Here is an 18,222-nt window from a genome sequence, read left to right as displayed (position 1 = left end):
AGACCCACATCAGGTTCTGTGCTCAGTGGGGAGTCTGCTAAAGATTCTCCCCACCCTCACCCCAGCTCATGGTCTCTCTCTAAATAAATAAATAAAATCTTAAAAAATAACAATAAAATGAAATCTTAAGAAAAAAACCAAAGTGTAAAATAGAATGATCCAGTTTTGAGAAAAGGCTAAGAAAAGCATGTTAAAAAAAAAGCACATGACTATATACATAGAAAACATGGAGAAATAGAGACCAAAATATTCTCGTGGAGGAGAGCAGTGGAAATCATGAGGTCCATTCATTTTCCATGATATACATTTTTATAATGTTGTGTTTTACAATAAGCATCTTCTTTTTCAGTAAGCAGAAAACAAATTCAAATCCAATGAAAAAGTAAGTAAACACATCGATGAGGTTCCTGAGTAACTGTATGGGATATAGTGGAAGTCACAAGGTATTCTAAAAATTCTCTTAATTTTAGTCCACTTTAACTGAAAGGGGAGCATATTATAAAGAGCATAGTTGAGAAGATGGAGGAGGTGCAAATGTGGGAGGTTTGGGAAATCACTTTTTCAAGTGGTTCCTGTCTCACCCATCACACTTGTTCATAGACTTCCAGGATGAGGAAGGATCTGAGGGGAGATATGCTTCTGTGGTTCAAACTGCTTTTCAAATGGCACCAGAGTTCTTTCTACAAATAAAGTGTTATACAGGGACACGGTGGCTGGTGAGGCACATCCATGGAATGTCCTGGATTGAGACAAGCAAAGTTTGAAAACCAATGACTGACTTCAATATCTTAACTTTTTGTTCTTGGTTATCAGCCGGAATCCTTCTATGTCTGAGAACAAATTTTCCAAGGAGGCTTGGAAATAAGAATGTTAAATGGAAGAGTTGAGAAGCTGGCTTGGGGTACATGAAGTGTTTACAGGCTTTCAAAAGATCATTTCCTTTTAGCTTTTATCTGGAACTCAATGCATTCCTCTCTGGCCATCTTGTTCTGTCTCCATGCACACGTGTCCTCTGCTATCAATGAATATTAAACTCGATATAGACTTGACCTTCTCTCTAATGGAATTCCCCCGAAGACATTGATTCTCTGGTACTATATTCTATATTATCATATTAAATGTACTCCAAGGCCATACCGGGTATTTCAGTTTGAGCCAGGATCGTTAATAGAAATGAACTTGCAAATATTTCCAACTTCCATCAGCAGGAGACTTCTATCCAGAATGTTCCATAGGGCTAGTGAGATCAAATGTGGAATTTAGGATTTACTATCTTTTTGGACTATGGGGCTACACCCTGTGCTATTTGTAAAATGCTATTTGTAAAATTGACCCCCACCACGGAGGGGGTCAAACTGTATGTAGAGGCAGTTGGGAGACATCTAGATCTTAAAGTAACTTCCAACTTCCTTTATTCGTCATCAGGACATTTTATCCTTCCAATTTGACAGAAAATTTGCCCGCTAATTGGAAGGTAATATAGATAAGCTTCTCTACTAGGCACAGAAGATCTTTTACACACATGCCAATTTCTTTTTTTTTTTTAATTTGTTTTTAAGATTTTATTTATTTATTTGAGAGAGAGAGAGCACGTGTGCACGTGCACGAGCAGTGGGGAGGGGCAGAGGGAGAAGCAGACTCCCTAGTGAGCAGGGAGCCTGAAATGAGGTTGGATCCTAGCACCTGAGATCATGACCTAACCTGAAGGAAGATGCTTAACTGACTGAGCCATCCAGGCGTCCCCAAACACCAATTTCAAGAAGCTGTGTGTCCCACTGTCCCTCCCACCTACTCAGAATCTTAGTCATCATGCAGGGAAAGATGCACAGGAAGTAATGGGAGATATTTGAGCTTCCATTGGGTTCCTGGGTTCCCAGGGCCATGTGTGACTTTATACATAGATAGGGTGAGTGGCAATGGCAACAGAGTAATTAGGAAAAAGTTGCAAAGATAGTTCCAGAAGAGTGAAGAGAGGAACCCAGGTGGAGATTAAAAACAAAAAAAAACAAAAAAAAAAAAAAAAAAAAAGGAGAGGAAGAGGAGAAGAGGAAGAATTTTAAAGCAAATAGAAAGAGAAAGGGTTGTATATAAGTGACAGAGATGAAAATGAATCAGAGCGACTTCCTTAATATATGCTGCATAGGAAGAAAAAGGTGGCCAAGAAGAGCAGTGGGACCTGAAAGAGAAGTGGGGGAGGATGAGAGGAAGGGAGCGTGTGGAGGCGGAGCCTGGAGACACAGCAGGAAAACATCTGCTTGCATTCCAGCCCACACCAAGGAAATGAATGTCAGCCTCTCCCAGGCTCCCCGGCAGCCTGCGCCCTACACTGAGGCTCTGTTCATTCATTAGTTCATTCATCGCTGGAGCCTCTTCCGTCCTCTGACAAGCTGAGTAACAGCATCTCACAGGAGAAGCAAGGCCAGGAGGGAGAGGCAGCAAAGACATGAATGAAAATATGTTTTCTCAATGGGGCACGGGTTTGCTGCGGGTGCCTCTGTGAACACTGAGCAGGGCTCGTGCAATCTAAAGCTGGACCTGTCAAGGAGAAATAAGCAGAGGATGCCTGTGAATCTGATCGCTATGCACAATAAAGGGAGGATGGGGATTTAAAGAGACAGGCAGGATGCATCAAATGAAAAAGAATTACACATAAGTAACAGAGAGGGGAATGCATCAGAAGGACTCCCCAAATACACAGGCTGGCATTCAGCCGGGTGGGAAACTTTCAGATGACAAGCCTTTTAGGTTAAAAACCGCAAGAACCACTCCTCTGAACCAAACTGGGCAAATTCCTTACTTAAAAACATATTTAAAATATATATATATAAAAAAATACTCACTCTTAAAAATAAGGTCAATGTTGAAAATCTGAACTGAAAAGACAGTTCCATTCTTGTAGATATCACACAGTTCAGAATATCTCAGTGATGAGAAGGTCAAAAACATGGGGGTAATTTTGCATTCATTTTATTTAATCACTGAAGTTTACCATTTCAGGAGATCCATCGTTATAGGCAATTTATTGTATTTTTATGGAAAAGAATCTGCCCCACGAAAATCTGTCCAGTTGTATTATTCTTATCTCCCCAAGGTAAATTGAGCACAATTCCATAGGTATTAGGGAACTGGAGAAGAGAAATCCAATTTTCAGTGCCACAAGTGGAAAACAAAAAAACAAAAAAGAGAGGAAGATTCCATTAAACATGTATTTTTTCTCTGATGGCTGCCCTCTGCAAAGTCGTTCAGAGTGGCATTTAAAAAAATGCAGACAATTTCAAAATGCTAATGTTATGGTGGAGAAGCCCATTTTCTCTCCTGCCCTCTCCCCCAAGATGGCTGAATTCATTCCCTTTGAAGTACAAAGAACAGCTCGGGAGCAGCTAGAGGAAATGTAAAGGGTATACACCAGACAGAGAACACTGCGTGTCCCGGGGCTCTGGCTTCACAGGTCCCTACAGATTGGATTGCTGAGATGGGGAGACAAGTTCTAGTCCTGCACAAGGACCATGGCACTCCTATGAATAAGCTGCTTTGCAACCGGTCACCCCATGAGACCAGTTCACTTCCTAAATTAAAACTAATCTGATGCGTGATCTCACCAGCATCTCAGCAGACTGCTGCCTGTGCTGTGTGGTCTCATGGCATTGACTTTGAAAAGAAACTTACAGGTTATTACTGTTGGGAGCCCTTCAAGCCACTGGAATTTGACTAACAGTAATCATTATGCAATGTATTAACTCACCGAAATTTTAGAGCAAATAACATTTATTGAAATAGAATTGACCCACTGACCTATTTTGTGGGTACAGAATGGCTCTAACCCTGAGAGAAGCTTCTGGCATTCTTCTAAGTTTTAGAAGGCTGTCCTTGCAAAATTCAAGGTTCCAAGGATAAATAAGTTTGGGAAGTACAGAAGTTCCCTTTCTGAAGATTCACAATGTGTGACAGAACTGTAAAGGCTCAGGACGCCTGTGTGGCTCAGTGGCTGAGCGTCTGCCTTTGGCCTAGGTCATGATCCTGGGGTCCTGGGATGGAGTCCTACATCAGGCTCCCTGTATGAAGCCTGCTTCTCCCTCTGCCTGTGTCTCTGCCTCTCTCTCTCTTTCTCTCTCTCTGTCTCTCATGAATAAATTAATTAAATAAAATTTTAAAAAGATTTATTTATTCATTCATGAGAGACACAGGGAGAGAGGCAGAGACACAGGCAGAGGGAGAAGCAGGCTCCATGCAGGGAACCCAATGTGGGACTCAATCCTGGGACTCCAGGATCACACCCTGGGCTGAAGGCAGGTGCTCAACCACTGAGCCACCCAGGCATCCCAATGAAAGAAGAAGAAGAAGAAGAAAAGAAGAAGAAGAAGAGGAATAGGAAGAGGAAGAAGAAGAAGAAGAAGAAGAAGAAGAAGAAGAAGAAGAAGAAGAAGAAGAAGAAGAAGAAGAAGAAGAAGAAAGAAAGAAGAAGAAAGAAGAAGAAAGAAGAAGAATGAAGAATGAAGAAGAAAGAAGAAAGAAGAAGAAGAAAAAGAAGAAAGAAAGAAGAAAGAAAGAAAGAAAGAAAGAAAGAAAGAAAGAAAGAAAGAAAGAAAGAAGAGAATCGTAAAGGCTTTGAGAAGTCCTGCAATAACTAAATCTGTGTAGCTCTGCATAACCCAGTATTTCCCTACTTAACCATTGGCTGTGCACCATGTAATGATACGTATAAATGATTTTAGAATGTCTCCATATAAATTAAATTCTCTTGGCCCCCAAAGATTTCTGAAGTTGGCCATTCTGACTCTATTTATGACACCAGCCTAATGCCATGACCTATGTCTCCCCTGACTTCAACTATCTTTCTCTGGGAGGGTCCTCCTCTGGCCTGTGGCTAGCTGCTGCCTTGCTCATCAGCACCCAACTGGAAGACTGTTTCTTTGACCTGGTCTCTACCAGGTCCCAATTCATGAGACCTCATTTCTAAAGGGACACCATCCAGCACAATTATGGTCTGCCCTGGATATTCAGGGTTAATTGTGACGTGGAGATAGAAACTATTCCCTAACTATCTAACCCCCACCCCTACCCCACCTCCATGACTCCAAAGAAGAAACCCTTAGGGACCATCATTCTCTTAGTTTACCTAGTAGTTGAGATGGCCAGAGTGTCCTCTCATTTCCATCCAAACACGACCAATCCTAGAGTTCTGGTATGAGTGTATTTTCTCTGTACTTGCACCTTTTCCCTCATTATAGAATTCAGTGGTTTCTACTTGGCTAGCACTCAGTGGAAGAGGGGGTATGGGGAGCTCAAGAAGGCTTGGCAGGCATGGAGGTCATCAGTCTATGCACGCAGCACCCATCAGCGCTTTCAATTATCAGGGACCTGATGAGGCCAAGATTTCAAGTGAAATTCCTTCCAGAACCTTTAGCTGCTTTCAGGAAAATACCTTAATCTCCCTGTTGCCACTCCTGGGAAGATGGCCAGAGTTCACCCTGGGTGGTTGATGACACATCCGCAACCATGAGCAGGCTTGATTCTCTTCCCGGGTTGGACTGAACCAACCCTGAACCAACCCCATCTCTCATTGTGACTCAGTACCATTTGAGGTCCTCATGCAAGAGTCATCTCCTTCTCCTTGGTCTATTACAATTTACCTTCTCTACCTCTTGCAACAAAATAATTATAATATTGGGGAATAATGGACAGTTCATTACTACCTCTGCTCCTTGGGTAATGGCAGCCATTCTCACTAACACAAATGTGCCTCCCATTTGTCACTGCTCCTTCTGTGGATTCTTATGAAAAGGGATTTTGGTGGAGGGGCGTCTGGCTGGCTCAGTGGGTGGAGCATGGGACTCTTGACCTCGGGGTTGTGAGTTTGAGCCCCCATGTTGGGTGTAGAGATGACTTAAAAAAATAAAATCTTTAAAAAAGAATAAGTAAGAAAAATAAAAGACATTTTGGTGAAGTGGGATGGTCATGCCCCCCAAATATATATAGCAGCTGTATATCTAGGTCACTGCTGTCAACCTACTATCACTTACATTTTCGAATTCTTACAAACGAGAAAAAACTTTATTCCCCTTTATCACTATCAAGGCTGAACGGATGCTGCTAAGCTATGTTCGTAGTCCGGTGTTGCCTTTTTTAGCTCTAGAAAAACAAAATTAGTGACTTTGGAAGGCAGCCAGTCTCTTCGGGCACCTTCCTTTGTGACTTTATAAAACTACAGAAGAACCGGCAGGTTTTAAAGAACCGGCTAGATAGTCTGTCCTCTGGAAAACTGTCATCATGTTATTCTTTGTTTACTGTGTAATTAAGATTTTTTTTTTCCTATAACCAAGCTAAAGATATTTTTTCCACTTCCTGGGCAAGCAGCATTTCCACATAATCCTAACCACACAGTCATACACAGTGATGAAAAAGCTTTTACGTTTTGATAACTGTGATAATGTTGAAGCCCTAGATGACCCTAAGTAGAAAGTTTCTTGTCTGGGTTTTGTCACAAATGAGGGCAGCATGAAGTTTCAGTAATAGGCTGGACAGTCAGATATAAGACCTAGGGGATCCTAGGAATAGCTGAACATTGCTCTGGGCTAATCCTATGAGAACAGACAGCTGTCTAGAGTATTAAGAACTCCTCTGCCTCCCTGGAGGGTAGGGAGGGCAGGGTGTGGTGACCCCAGTTTAGAGTCAGGCATTGGAGAAGTTTTGCTCTGGGCAGAACTTTGGGCACAGAGAGGAAATATGGGCTTGAAATGACATCAAGAAGGGGTATTTAGGATTAAAGGGTTGGGGGGACAGAGAGGCCAACGGAAAAGCATTTAAAATAGGAAAAAAAAAAAAAACAAAAAACAAAACAAAACAAAAAAAAAACGATGAAGACAATTGAAAGCATCTGTCATAAATCCAGAGAGCAGACCCTGCAGTCAGAAAAGTGGGCTCTTCCGCCCAAGCCATCGTGGGCAGAGAGCGTGAGAACTCGGCTGAGGCAGCTTCAGAGTGACCACTGCAGCCCCGAAGGGGTGCACCTGCAGCCCGAGGGACAAACCCAGACTCCCAGGCACTGGGAAGGCGGAAAGAAAAACTGTGCTATGTTTAGGATGGAAAAATCAAAGTGAACTAGCCGGGAACAATGTTGCTTCCCTGTGGAGAATTAAATACAGACCTTGGTTGACATTCAAAGCCACCACGACCTGGCCTCCAAGTGTCCAGGATCCAGCATAGCACTTGCCCACTGGGCCTGAAGAGAGCATGCTCTACACTGAGGTGTGGCCCCCACCCCATATTTATACACTGAAGCCCCAACCCCCAGTGTGATGCTATTTGGATGTGGGGCCTTAGTGGGGGGACGATTAGTTTAGATGGGTCATGAGGGTGGGGCCCTCATGATGGGATTAGTGCCCGCATAAGAAAAGATCAGAGAGTTTGCTTTCTGTTCTCCTAGCTCTATGAAGACACAGCAGGAGGAGAGCTTTCTCCAGGAACCAAATCAGAGGATGTCCTCAGTCTAGGACTTTCCCGCCTCCAGAGCCGTGAGAAAAAAAGATCTATCGTTTAAACCAACCCAGTGCATGGTGTTTGGTTATACAGCCCAAACTAAGACAGCGGGTGTCTGCAGGTTGGAGCTCTATTATCCCTAAGGTCCCGCTCAAATCCTACTATCTTCTCCAGGAAATCTTCCCTATTTCTTCTCTCTCCTTTCTACAACACCCTGTGTTTCAATCATAACACTTTGCACAGGTTTTCCTTGAAATATTGACAGTTATGAATTCATGTGCTCTCACCGAATCTTCCCCAACTCCGCCCTCTTCTGTCCACTTCATTTCCTGAGCCAAACCTACCTAAGGCAGGAAGTACTCGAGTTGTCCCAACAGGTCATTTGATTCACCTTAGTATTATCATGGCATTATTAACTTCAGGACCAAGTTCCCGAGTTACACAATCCCTCTCCTCCTTTTCCTTTGGCTCACCGTCACCCTGTTCTTATAACCTGAGTCTCTGAGGCCAGTTCTACCCCCACTGCTACCCCTCCCTGCCTAGGGCTGCCAGGAAGAAAACAGAAGATGAGTAACCTTTCAGTACCGGTATATTCTATGCATTATTTGGGAAATACTAAAAGCTACTTGCTATCAATCTGAAAATTCGAGTTTAACAGGACATTTGGTATTTTTCCTTGCTAAAGATGCCAAACTTTATCACTCCCCTATCTCATGATCAAGTCACCTGGAAACGGTGGCTGTGTCCTGTTCTTACCTGTACACGTTCTGGGGGTCTATAGCTCTGTCCCTGAAGCTCAGGACCCCAATCCAGAGGCCAGGGCCCTTCTCGTCACATTGCAGTTGCTTGTCTGACTGGATTGCCTAGTGCCACTCACTCTGCCCTCTGGTATAAATTTCTGCTGGCAGCTCCACTCTGAGCTCAGCCAGCTCAGTGGGGCAGGTCTGGTGCCAGCCTGCCCTCTGGGCTGAATGATGGCCTGTCCCATCTTGCCTCCAGAAAACCTTCCCTATGCCTTGCTGACAGCTGCCACCGGAATGTCTAGCTATTTCCCACAAGACTGTGACTCCCCAAAGGGCAGGGGTTATTATTCAATGCAACCTATTCCCATGATGTTTTATATTGTTGGTGCTTAATAGATGGCTGAAAACTTAAAAATGAAAGACAGTGTTTACGGGTTGAATTCTGTTTGTGCCCCTCCTCGCTCCTGCAATGTCCAGATATATGCTGAAGTCCTAACCCAATTCCTCAGAATGTGATCTGATTTGGAATTAAGGCTGTTGCAGATGGAATTATTCAGATTCAGATGAGTTCATATTGGGGTGGGGTGGGTCCTTAATCCAATAGGACAGGTATCCCTGTAAGAAGAGGAGACACAGGGATCCCTGGGTGGCTCAGCAGTTTAGCGCCTGCCTTTGGCTCAGGGCGTGATCCTGGACTCTCAGGATCGAGTCCCACATTGGGCTCCCTGCATGTCTGCCCATGTCTCTGCCTCTTTCTCTCTCTGTCTCTCTCTCTGTCTCTCATGAATAAATAAATAAAATCTTTAAAAGAAAAAAAAGAAAAAAAAGAAGAGGACACACAGCAAGGAGGACGCCAGATGAAGACAGGCAGAGATTATAGCTATGCAGCCACAAGACAAGGAACACCTAGGGCCACCAGAAGCCAGGAAGAGGCAAAGCGGTCCTCCCCTACAGGCTTCGGAGGGAACATGGCCATACCAACAACTGAATCAAGACTTCCAACCTTCCAGACCTGTGAGACAAGGCATTTCTACTATTTTGTGGTACTTTGTTCTAGCAGCCCTGAACAATAACCCCAGGATTGCATTAGGGAGGAACTGACAACAAAATAAAAACAAGAAAAATAAGGGCCCAGAGAGATCAAGGAGTATATAGGGGTCAAACAGAAGGGGGCGAGTATGAGACAATACAACCATAGCTAACTTCTTGAAATCCTGTCCCCATGTTTTCCCAAAAAGAAAGAAAATAACATGTCCCTTTGAAAGTCCAAGCTGGGGGCACCTAGGTGGCTCAGTGGTTGAGCGTCTGCCTTTGGCTCAGGTTGTGATTCCCGAGGACCTGGGATCGAGTCCTACATCAGGTTCCCCACAGGGAGTCTGCTTCTCCCTCTGCCTCTGTCTCTGCCTCTGTGTGTGTGTCTCTCACGAAAAAAAAAAAAAAAAAAAGTTGGAAGTCCGAGATGTGTCATTAGAACTAAGGGAGGCTAGATAGAAGGAAGGAAAGGCCACAACCCCTGAGAAATCCTCTGTGGCTTGCACAGAGAGGGGTACAGGAGACCAAGTTCAACGTAATGTGGAGGCTGGCCAGAAAGCCTTCCACAGAAGGGCTGCCTTAGGAGGTGCATCCCATGGGGATGGCTTTGTCAGGAGCTGTGGTTTTCATTCTGTGGCGTTCTGTTTTCAGAACTTCAGTACTATAATACATATTCTTAAAAAATGAACACCATGTCAAATGTTTTTCAGACTTCATTTCTCTGTTAATCACCCCCACATTTCATGGTACAGTCATTGGCTTGTGGGGAATAAGTGCCACCAGTTTTGGGTCAAGTCAAGGTGACCTAATTCTAAGGCTCATTGGGCAAATAACTGCCTTTGCAAACTTATAGGGACATGAATTCTCTTGTCCCTGTAACTATCGATTACATTTCAAATGAGAAGTCCATGTACAAGCTTTCGGAGAAGCAGGAATTAGGGATAACATCAGGTATCAATCAAATCAAATCATATCCTAGACAATTAGCGCCATCCAGTCTAATAACTGGAGCCCAGTCTGCGTTGAAGGGCATCAAGATATATTCCCATTTATTTGCCCACAGAACTTGCATTGTAATGACAGCAGCTTCCAGCATTGCACAATAAATAATAGCAATGAACATTTTTACTGAGCATTTACCATGCACCAAGGACTAGGGTAAAATTTCATGTGGATTACTTAATATAATCTTCACATCACCCTTATGAGATAGTTACTACATTTTCCCCACTTATGGATGATGAAGTAGAGGTTTAAAGGGAGGTAATTTGCACCACTGTTAATAGAAGCAGGATTCAAAAGATACCAAAGTGTTCCTCTTGGAGACCGTGCAATTGCTAGAAGCCACAGAACTGGGGAGAGCATTGCCTGCTCTGTACAGGCAGCATGCTGGAGCTGTGTACATCGAGGGTCGGCAAACTGTAGCCTGCTGCCTACAGAAATTCCACCAGGCCAATATTTCTACCTGTTGTCTCTGGCTGCTTTTGCAGTGACAGAAGCTGGCCCACAAAAGCAGAAAATATTTACTATGTGGCCCTTTACAGAAAAAGGCTTTTTTTTTTTTTTTTTTTAAGTAGGCCGCAATGTGGGGCTCAGACTCGCAACCCTGAGATCAAGAACTGAGTTGAGATCAAGAGTCAGGATGCTTAACTGACTGCGCCAGGAGTCAGGTGCCTCCAGAAAAAAATCTTCTTTTTTTTTTTTTTTTTTAATTTTTTTATTTATTTATGATAGTTACAGAGAGAGAGAGGCAGAGACACAGGCAGAGGGAGAAGCAGGCTCCATGCACCAGGAGCCCGATGTGGGATTCGATCCTGGGTCTCCAGGATCACGCCCTGGGCCAAAGGCAGGCGCCAAACCGCTGCGCCACCCAGGGATCCCCAGAAAAAAATCTTCTGATTTCCGTGTTAGATCATCGATTCCTCCTACTAATGGCTCTGTGAAGAAGGGTTTATTCAAACTTTAGAGATGAAGAAACTGGTTCGAGAACTTAAGCTTCTTACTTCCAAAATGTAAAATTTGTATTTTGCCATAGAATTGCCTTTTCTTTCCAAAGTTATGGACATTAGGGAGGAAATGCTATATGTATTCCTCTCATTTCATAAAAGACATTTTAATACACAAGATTGAGGGTTGTAATTTGTTCTCCTTAAAGAAAACTGTAAATGAAACAAATTTAATTTTATGCACAGTTTTGAACCCTCTTCCTATTTTCCTCATTTTGCAAAGGACAGGTGAGAACATGGTCATGGACCAGCACAAGTTCAAGAACTGGCAACTGGAGGTCCCTTGCTTAAGGACTTTGGGTAGTAAGTGGCAGAGCTAGAGCCAGAGGACACTGAGGCCTATTTGACTCTAAAGCCAGTGACCCTTCCACTCTATCTGTTGAGATGATCTGTCTTTGCCTTGTGCATTCCTTCTGCCATTCAAGGACTCTTTATTGAGCATCCACTATGTGCAGAGTACCAGACTCATGCCAAGGACATGACAAATCTTTTTCCTCCATTTCTGTCTCACCTCCTCTCTTTCCTGTGGCTGTTTTGATTAAGACTCAAAACTCAACTCTCATTACAACTCAAGTAACTAGGGCAGCCCTGATGACCCAGTGGTTTGGCACCGCCTTCAGCCCAGGGTATGATCCTGGAGACCCGGGATCAAGTCCCACATCACGCTCCCTGCATGGAGCCTGCTTCTCCTTCTGCCTGCATCTCTGCCTCCCTCTCTCTCTGTGTCTCTCATGAATAAATAAATAAAATCTTAAAAAAAAAAAAACAACTCAAGTAACCATTTCCTTGTTATGACAACTTGATCTGTTGGCCGTTGAAGAAAATGATCCACATGAAAATACCACAATGCAATGATACTCTGGGGTCCCATTTTTTAGTGTTAAGTGTTGACTCTAGAGGCCCTTAGGATAGGAAGAAATTAAATGATTGTCATCAAGTCACCAAGACAGTCCAATCCAGAGCTCAGAGGAAAATAATTTGAATGAAGGTCATGTGGCTGGCTCAGTCAATACAGCATGCAACTCTGGATCCCAGGATTGTGAGTTCAAGCCCCACTTTGGGTGTAGAGATTACTTAAATTAAACAAATATATATATATATGTTTTAATCTGAATGTCTTTCTAGTTACAAGTTTTTCCAATAAGTGATCAGGTCACAGCCTGTACGTATAAGCCCTGCCTTCCATCAGTAGCTGCTATCGTCACTTTAATATCACATTTCTAGAAACTGTTCTATTACAGTGAACTATCACAAGTAGAGCAGTCAAGCTATTTAAAAATACAAGCAAAAGTTAATTATGTAAAGTGACTATCAAGGCATTTTAAATTAACATTCATATTCTTGAACAAATGAGAACATGCCAGTTAGTGCATTATATATAACTATATAATAGCCTACATTTAAATATTTCTGATTCTGAATTATTCCTCTATTTTTTTATTACATGGATAAGATGAGAAGTACATGGGAAGTTCCAATTACTCCACTGATCTTAAGTTGAATATTTAAAAATGATTAAATGAAACTTACTGTGTATTCTGGTCCCAGATGTTCATTTGGACAAGAAAGAAAAGAAAAAAGAGACAAAATGGTGATTTAGACCATGCTTATATGTAATATAAAAACCACAGAACTGACAAAGACTGGTGAATCGTATTAAAAATATGCTAACAAAACATTTCAAAAACTGAACTTTCATCAATATCTCCATATTTGCTCTTGAAAATCTTTCAGATGATACTCCTGTGGTTGGCCAGATAAGGACTGTAAGACAAGATTCAATTAGCCTATATGTTTGTGGCTAATTAAAAACCAAAGAGTCGGCATTATAAAAGCTGAATTAAAGACTAATAATTCCAGTGGAGTATTTCATTAACCACAAAGGAAATCTTTTAAGTGGAAAAGCAGCTTTCAAAACCAATAAGAAGAGCCTGTTATGATAATATTCAAGTGGGAGCTTGAATTTTCATGTTTGAGGGCAAAAACCAAACCTTCCAGATTTGAGGGCCCAAGTTTCTACATCAGTCTCAGCACAGAGTTTGTCATCATTCCACCACAAGTGAGAGGGAATGTGATTTTAAAATTATATTATCCAACTGCAAAGGAAGCAGTTTGGGGCAGAGAGACCCAATAGAAACTTTTACAGAGGGGATCCCTGGGTGGCTCAGCGGTTTAGCGCCTGCCTTTGGCCCAAGGCGTGATCCTGGAGTCCCGGGATCGAGTCCCACGTCGGGCTCCGGCATGGAGCCTGCTTCTCCCTCCTCCTGTGTCTCTGCCTCTCTCTCTATGTCCATCATAAATAAATAAATAAATAAATCTTAAAAAAAAAAACTTTTACATAAATTATAGTCAAGGTTTGGGGGTGGGGTGGGGCTCTTAGGAGGAGGGGCTGTAAAATAAATCAAAATAAACCACATCCCAAAATTACTTGGGGACTACTGAAGAAACAGGAAGAATAAGGATAACAAAAACTCTAGATGTATCAGTAAAAGGAGTTTCACCTTCCTTCTCCATAAAGCTATTTATCACAATCACTTTAAAAAGGAAGATGGAATGGTTTATCTTAATTTCCTACCAGCCACCAACACCCAGAACCCCCACCCCTCTCCCCCTACTGCTAGGAAGAGCACTGACCTAAAAGGATGAAGGCTCCAGGTAAGGGGGCAGATACTACAGAGCTCTCCCAAGTAGAGAGAGTTTGCTTGGATAACAAACCCTAAATCAGTGAAATCTGACCACCACTATGTCCTATCACTACACGTGATACACCGGCTATAAAAAGGACTTACCTGTAATCGTGTACGGATAATAGTTCCAAGCCTTTTCTGTAACATAAAAGATTTTGGGAACAACAGCTCTAGCCCAGCTAGGCAGTTTGCTAAGAGGAAAGAGAGAGAGAGAGAGAGAGAGAAAAAAAAGACCATTAGAAAAAGTCTGCCCAGAGCCTCACATGCTCCCCATACCTTTCTGGATAAACTGCTGGAGAAAGCAGAGGCTCTCCTCGGCAGCCCTTCGCTCCACAGGCCATCCCTTCCCCATCCCTCTGGTCTTTGCCAGAGTTCACCATTCTCTGTGCATATTTCATATGCTCTTAAAATGTGGGAGGGCAGGTGCCTGGTGTGTGTGTGTGGGGGGGGGTGGGTTGGGGGGCTCACGGGGTTGTTAACCTCTCCTCTTTGATTTGATTTACAAGGACATAAGATTTCAGCACCTGGCAAGTGCCCTGTTGGGAGGGTTTGGCCAGCCTGGCCTTGGTCTCTTAAGAGTCATATGGCAGAAGGGGTAGAATGGGATGTTCAAACCCAAATACGGAGGGCGGTAGGTGCTGGGGCAAATGTTAGAGCCAGGCCTCAGCTTAACAATCCGTGAGAGTGAGAGGTTTTAAAAATGAGCTAAAGTAACAGACAGTAGCAACAGAAGAGATGTGAACAGTAGAGATGTGAGGTTGTGTTGTAGAGATGTGAAGAATAACAAAATAGAGCCGTTTGATGACTGTGGTCGGTGGACTTGGATGCCCCACCAAAGATCTAACCCTCACCCTAATCCTAACCCCCAGCACCTGCAAATCTAACCTTATTTGAAGGCAGGACTTGTGTAGATGTAATTAAGGACCTCTAGGTGGAATCCTCTTGGATTTAGGGTAAGGCCCTCACTCCAGGGACTGGTGTCCTCATGAGAGAGGAAGATCTGGAGACAGGTACCCACAGGGCGGGGGATGCCAGTGAAGACAGAGGCAGAGACTGTAGTGACGCAGCCAACAAGCCAAGGAGCGCCAAGGATTGCCACCGACACCAGACGCTGCAAGGGGCTGGGAGGGAGGCGTGGGACAGCTTCGTGCCGGGAGCCCCCCCTCCAAGAGCCAACACTGCCTACACCTTGATTTCAGACTCTGGCCTCCAGAACTGAGAGAGGACGAATCCGTGTGGTTTTAAGCCACCCAGCTGGGGGGATTTGTTGGGACAGCCACTGGAAAATAATGCAGTGGCAGAGCCATTCCCTGGAGCAAGAACCCGGGCAGCCATTCGCAGAAAACAAATTCTTAAAACAAAGGAAACCCAGGGGCACAGGTCTCAAGACCCTTGGTAAACCGAAGACTAATGAAGTTTTGTTTTATTTTGTTTTGCTTTCCTTCGGAGGCACACGCTACAGCATAGTGCAGGCCCAGAGAATTCCTTAACTGTGACATTTACATAAATAGGATCATATTTTCCTTAAATATGTCTGCATGACTTTATCATTCCCCTCACCCCCACCCCAGCGCTACGCCTCGGGGGGAGGGGGGTGTTGTGTCTTTCCAGAGACTTCTATTGTGTTTCTTTGCTCTTTCTGGTGCCCAGTGCGACATCAGCCCCTCCAATGACACACCACCGGGCAGTTGCGAGTTCCAAGCCCATACAAAGTAGGAACCGGCGACATCAAGCTACTGAGACCCCAAATCCCCAACCCCTCTTAGGACGTGGAACTTAAATGACAACCGGGGCCAGAAAGACACTGTGCATCTTTTACGTCTTCTCAGATTGTTTCTCTTATTTCTGACAGTGTCCAGGACCTGCTTTTAAAAAAGACAAATCTGTATTTTCGATGGCTGGCCGGACCTAACCCAAAGCTCTGGGCCCTTTATCAGGGTTAAATCAAAGGGGGACTCACAGCTCCCCCGAAGCCGGCTGAGTGTCAAATGAGGCCAAGGCGCTCTCTCCCCTGCGGGCTGGGCTGGGGCCTCCGGGCTGGGGCGGTTTTATGCAGGTTTTATAATCCGCAGCACAATTCTCGAAGCTCTAATGCAGAACGTTACCCTCCTAGGAAATCATCTCGGCGGGATCTGCTCATTTACTTTACGTTCATACCGCTCGAAAGGAAGGGGCTGCCTCCTGACAGGGGTTTTTATAGCTTTTACCTTTGATTTATTTCTTCTGTCGCTGGAGGTGGGGAGCAACCAGGGTTGACGTCTAGAGTGGGAACATCGCATGGGGCTTGCTTGAGGGAACAGGCCCCAGCGCATGTCCCCCCCCCACCCGGGTTCCCTCCTCTTTGCCCCCAGGCCCAGAGATGTATGCCAATGCCTGCCAGGGGGTGGGGCAGGAAGACGGGCCTTCTACACAAGCACAGGCAAGTGCTTTCCTTGTGCCTTTAAAGGACTGTAACCAGAATTATGGAATCTCCCCCCAAAGAAACCTCAGCATTGTTTAGCTTAGACAAAGGACACATGTGTCCCTCCAGGCAGCAGGGCCCATTCTCCCCTGTCCCCCTGGGGGAAGGACTGCCCACCTCCCCACGACACCCGCCCCAGATGCATTAGGCTCCTCACGCACAGCGCCCTCCCTCCATAAATCACTCCCTTTATCACTTAAAAAGCCTCCCAGCAGAACCACATTCCTAAGCAACGATCATTTTTCTGGAAGGAGGATGAAAAACAGTGGCAATTTTCCATTCATGTCGAGACTTTTTTTTCCTATTTGCACACGGTCAGGACCCCAGCCTCTAGAATCTTCATTCTACGTGTCTCATCCACCAACTCCCGCAGGATATACTGTGCTAGAGTCAATTACCTTCTCCAAAGAGGCACCCTAAAAAGACACATTTAGCCAAGATGGCTGATAGCATTTTATGTGACTCTTCTGATGAGTCCGGGAAGGAGACTCTCCTGGCATAAGCCATCTTCCAGGCCAGGCCCAGGAGGCGTCGGCGACGAGTTCCATGACATGATAGTCAAATATTTTAAGCCCAATTAACAGACCTTCTCTCAGCCCCCACTCTCCCCAGAGCACATCATTATTCAAATCGTTTTTGTCTGAGGAAGTAAAATTTATTTTTCCCTGTGGCAATGATTTATCAGGGCTGCAGAGGAAAATGGAATTAAATTAGTCCCTGCCGCTGCTGTCACTTTCATGATGTACACTGTCACACAGCCTACGATTCTAAGGAGAAGTCTGTCACTCAAACTCACTACCAGGTGTCAAAAAGAGTCTCTTCTAGAATGGCGGCATGGTCTGAATCATGTCCACTTGGTCCACTGGCCGGGACCAGACCTTCCTATGGCCCCTGTCACCATGGCTCAGGCTTCAGAGACACTGAGGGAAAAGAGGACACAACTCTGAAGCCTTGGGGCGCCTGGGCAGCTCAGTTGGTTGGGCATCTGCATTGGGCTCAGGGCATGATCTCAGGGCGCTGGGATCAAGTCCCTTGTTGGGCTCCCAGTTCAGTGAGGAGTCTGCTTCTCCCTCTACCTCTCCCTGCTGCTCGTGCTCTCTCACTCTCTCTTTCTCTCTCTCAAATAAATAGAATCTTAAAAACAAAATGAAACAAAAAACTCTGAACCTTTACAGAATTGGAAATTCTGATGTGGAAGAATACCATTTCCCAAACACCTTTGTCAATAGCCCCTGAAGACAGACTTTTCAAAAACATTTGGTTTTTCACTTAAAAATTTTTAGTAGGGTATAGAACACATCGATGACACAGCGGGTGACCAGCTCATCCCAGTCTACATGAGACTGTCCTGCTTTTAGCACTGGAAGTCCTCCATGCTAAAATTCCTCAGGCCAGGGCAAACTAGTATGGTGGTCAACCCAGAGCAGTGGTTCTCAATGGGGCAGAGGGGGAATTTTGCATACACCCCCAGGGGTGGGGGGACATTTGGCCAAGTCTGGAAACATTTTTTGTTTGTCACAACTGGGAGGTAGGGGGGACAGGGGCAGGCATCTAGTGGGTAGAGGCCAGGGATGTTGTTCCAATATCCTACAAGGCTCAGGGAAGCCCCACAGCAAAGAATTATCTGGTTCCAAATATTAACAGAGCCAAGATGGGGAAACCCGGCCCTGGACCTAAGTGGATAGGACCTGTCACTGAAACCTCCTCACGTATTCCCTGGGTCTCCCTAAATTACAACTGACCTGGATAAGGAGGCCCCATTATGCAGGCATAATCTGAACTGATCTCAGGTTAAGAGTGTTTATTTACTTCATAAA

General features: G+C 44.4%; 1 protein-coding gene across 3 annotated transcripts in view; it reads right to left on the bottom strand.

Annotated features, from left to right (window-relative positions):
- The window catches only part of PITPNC1 (phosphatidylinositol transfer protein cytoplasmic 1), a 257,577-nt gene that overhangs the window by 98,451 nt on the left and 140,904 nt on the right, over window positions 1–18,222 (bottom strand). For all 3 annotated transcript variants that reach the window (XM_038546821.1, XM_038546820.1, XM_038546822.1), the window contains 2 exons: window positions 14,047–14,135; window positions 12,788–12,795 (listed from right to left, as the gene is read on the bottom strand). In XM_038546821.1, the coding sequence (XP_038402749.1) occupies window positions 12,788–12,795; window positions 14,047–14,135 (97 nt within the window). The remainder of the gene's footprint in view (window positions 1–12,787; window positions 12,796–14,046; window positions 14,136–18,222) is intronic.

The sequence above is a fragment of the Canis lupus genome, chromosome 9 (assembly GCF_011100685.1).
Source record: "Canis lupus familiaris isolate Mischka breed German Shepherd chromosome 9, alternate assembly UU_Cfam_GSD_1.0, whole genome shotgun sequence".
Taxonomy (NCBI): Eukaryota; Metazoa; Chordata; class Mammalia; order Carnivora; family Canidae; genus Canis; species Canis lupus.
This window is presented reverse-complemented; position numbering and strand designations above follow the sequence as displayed.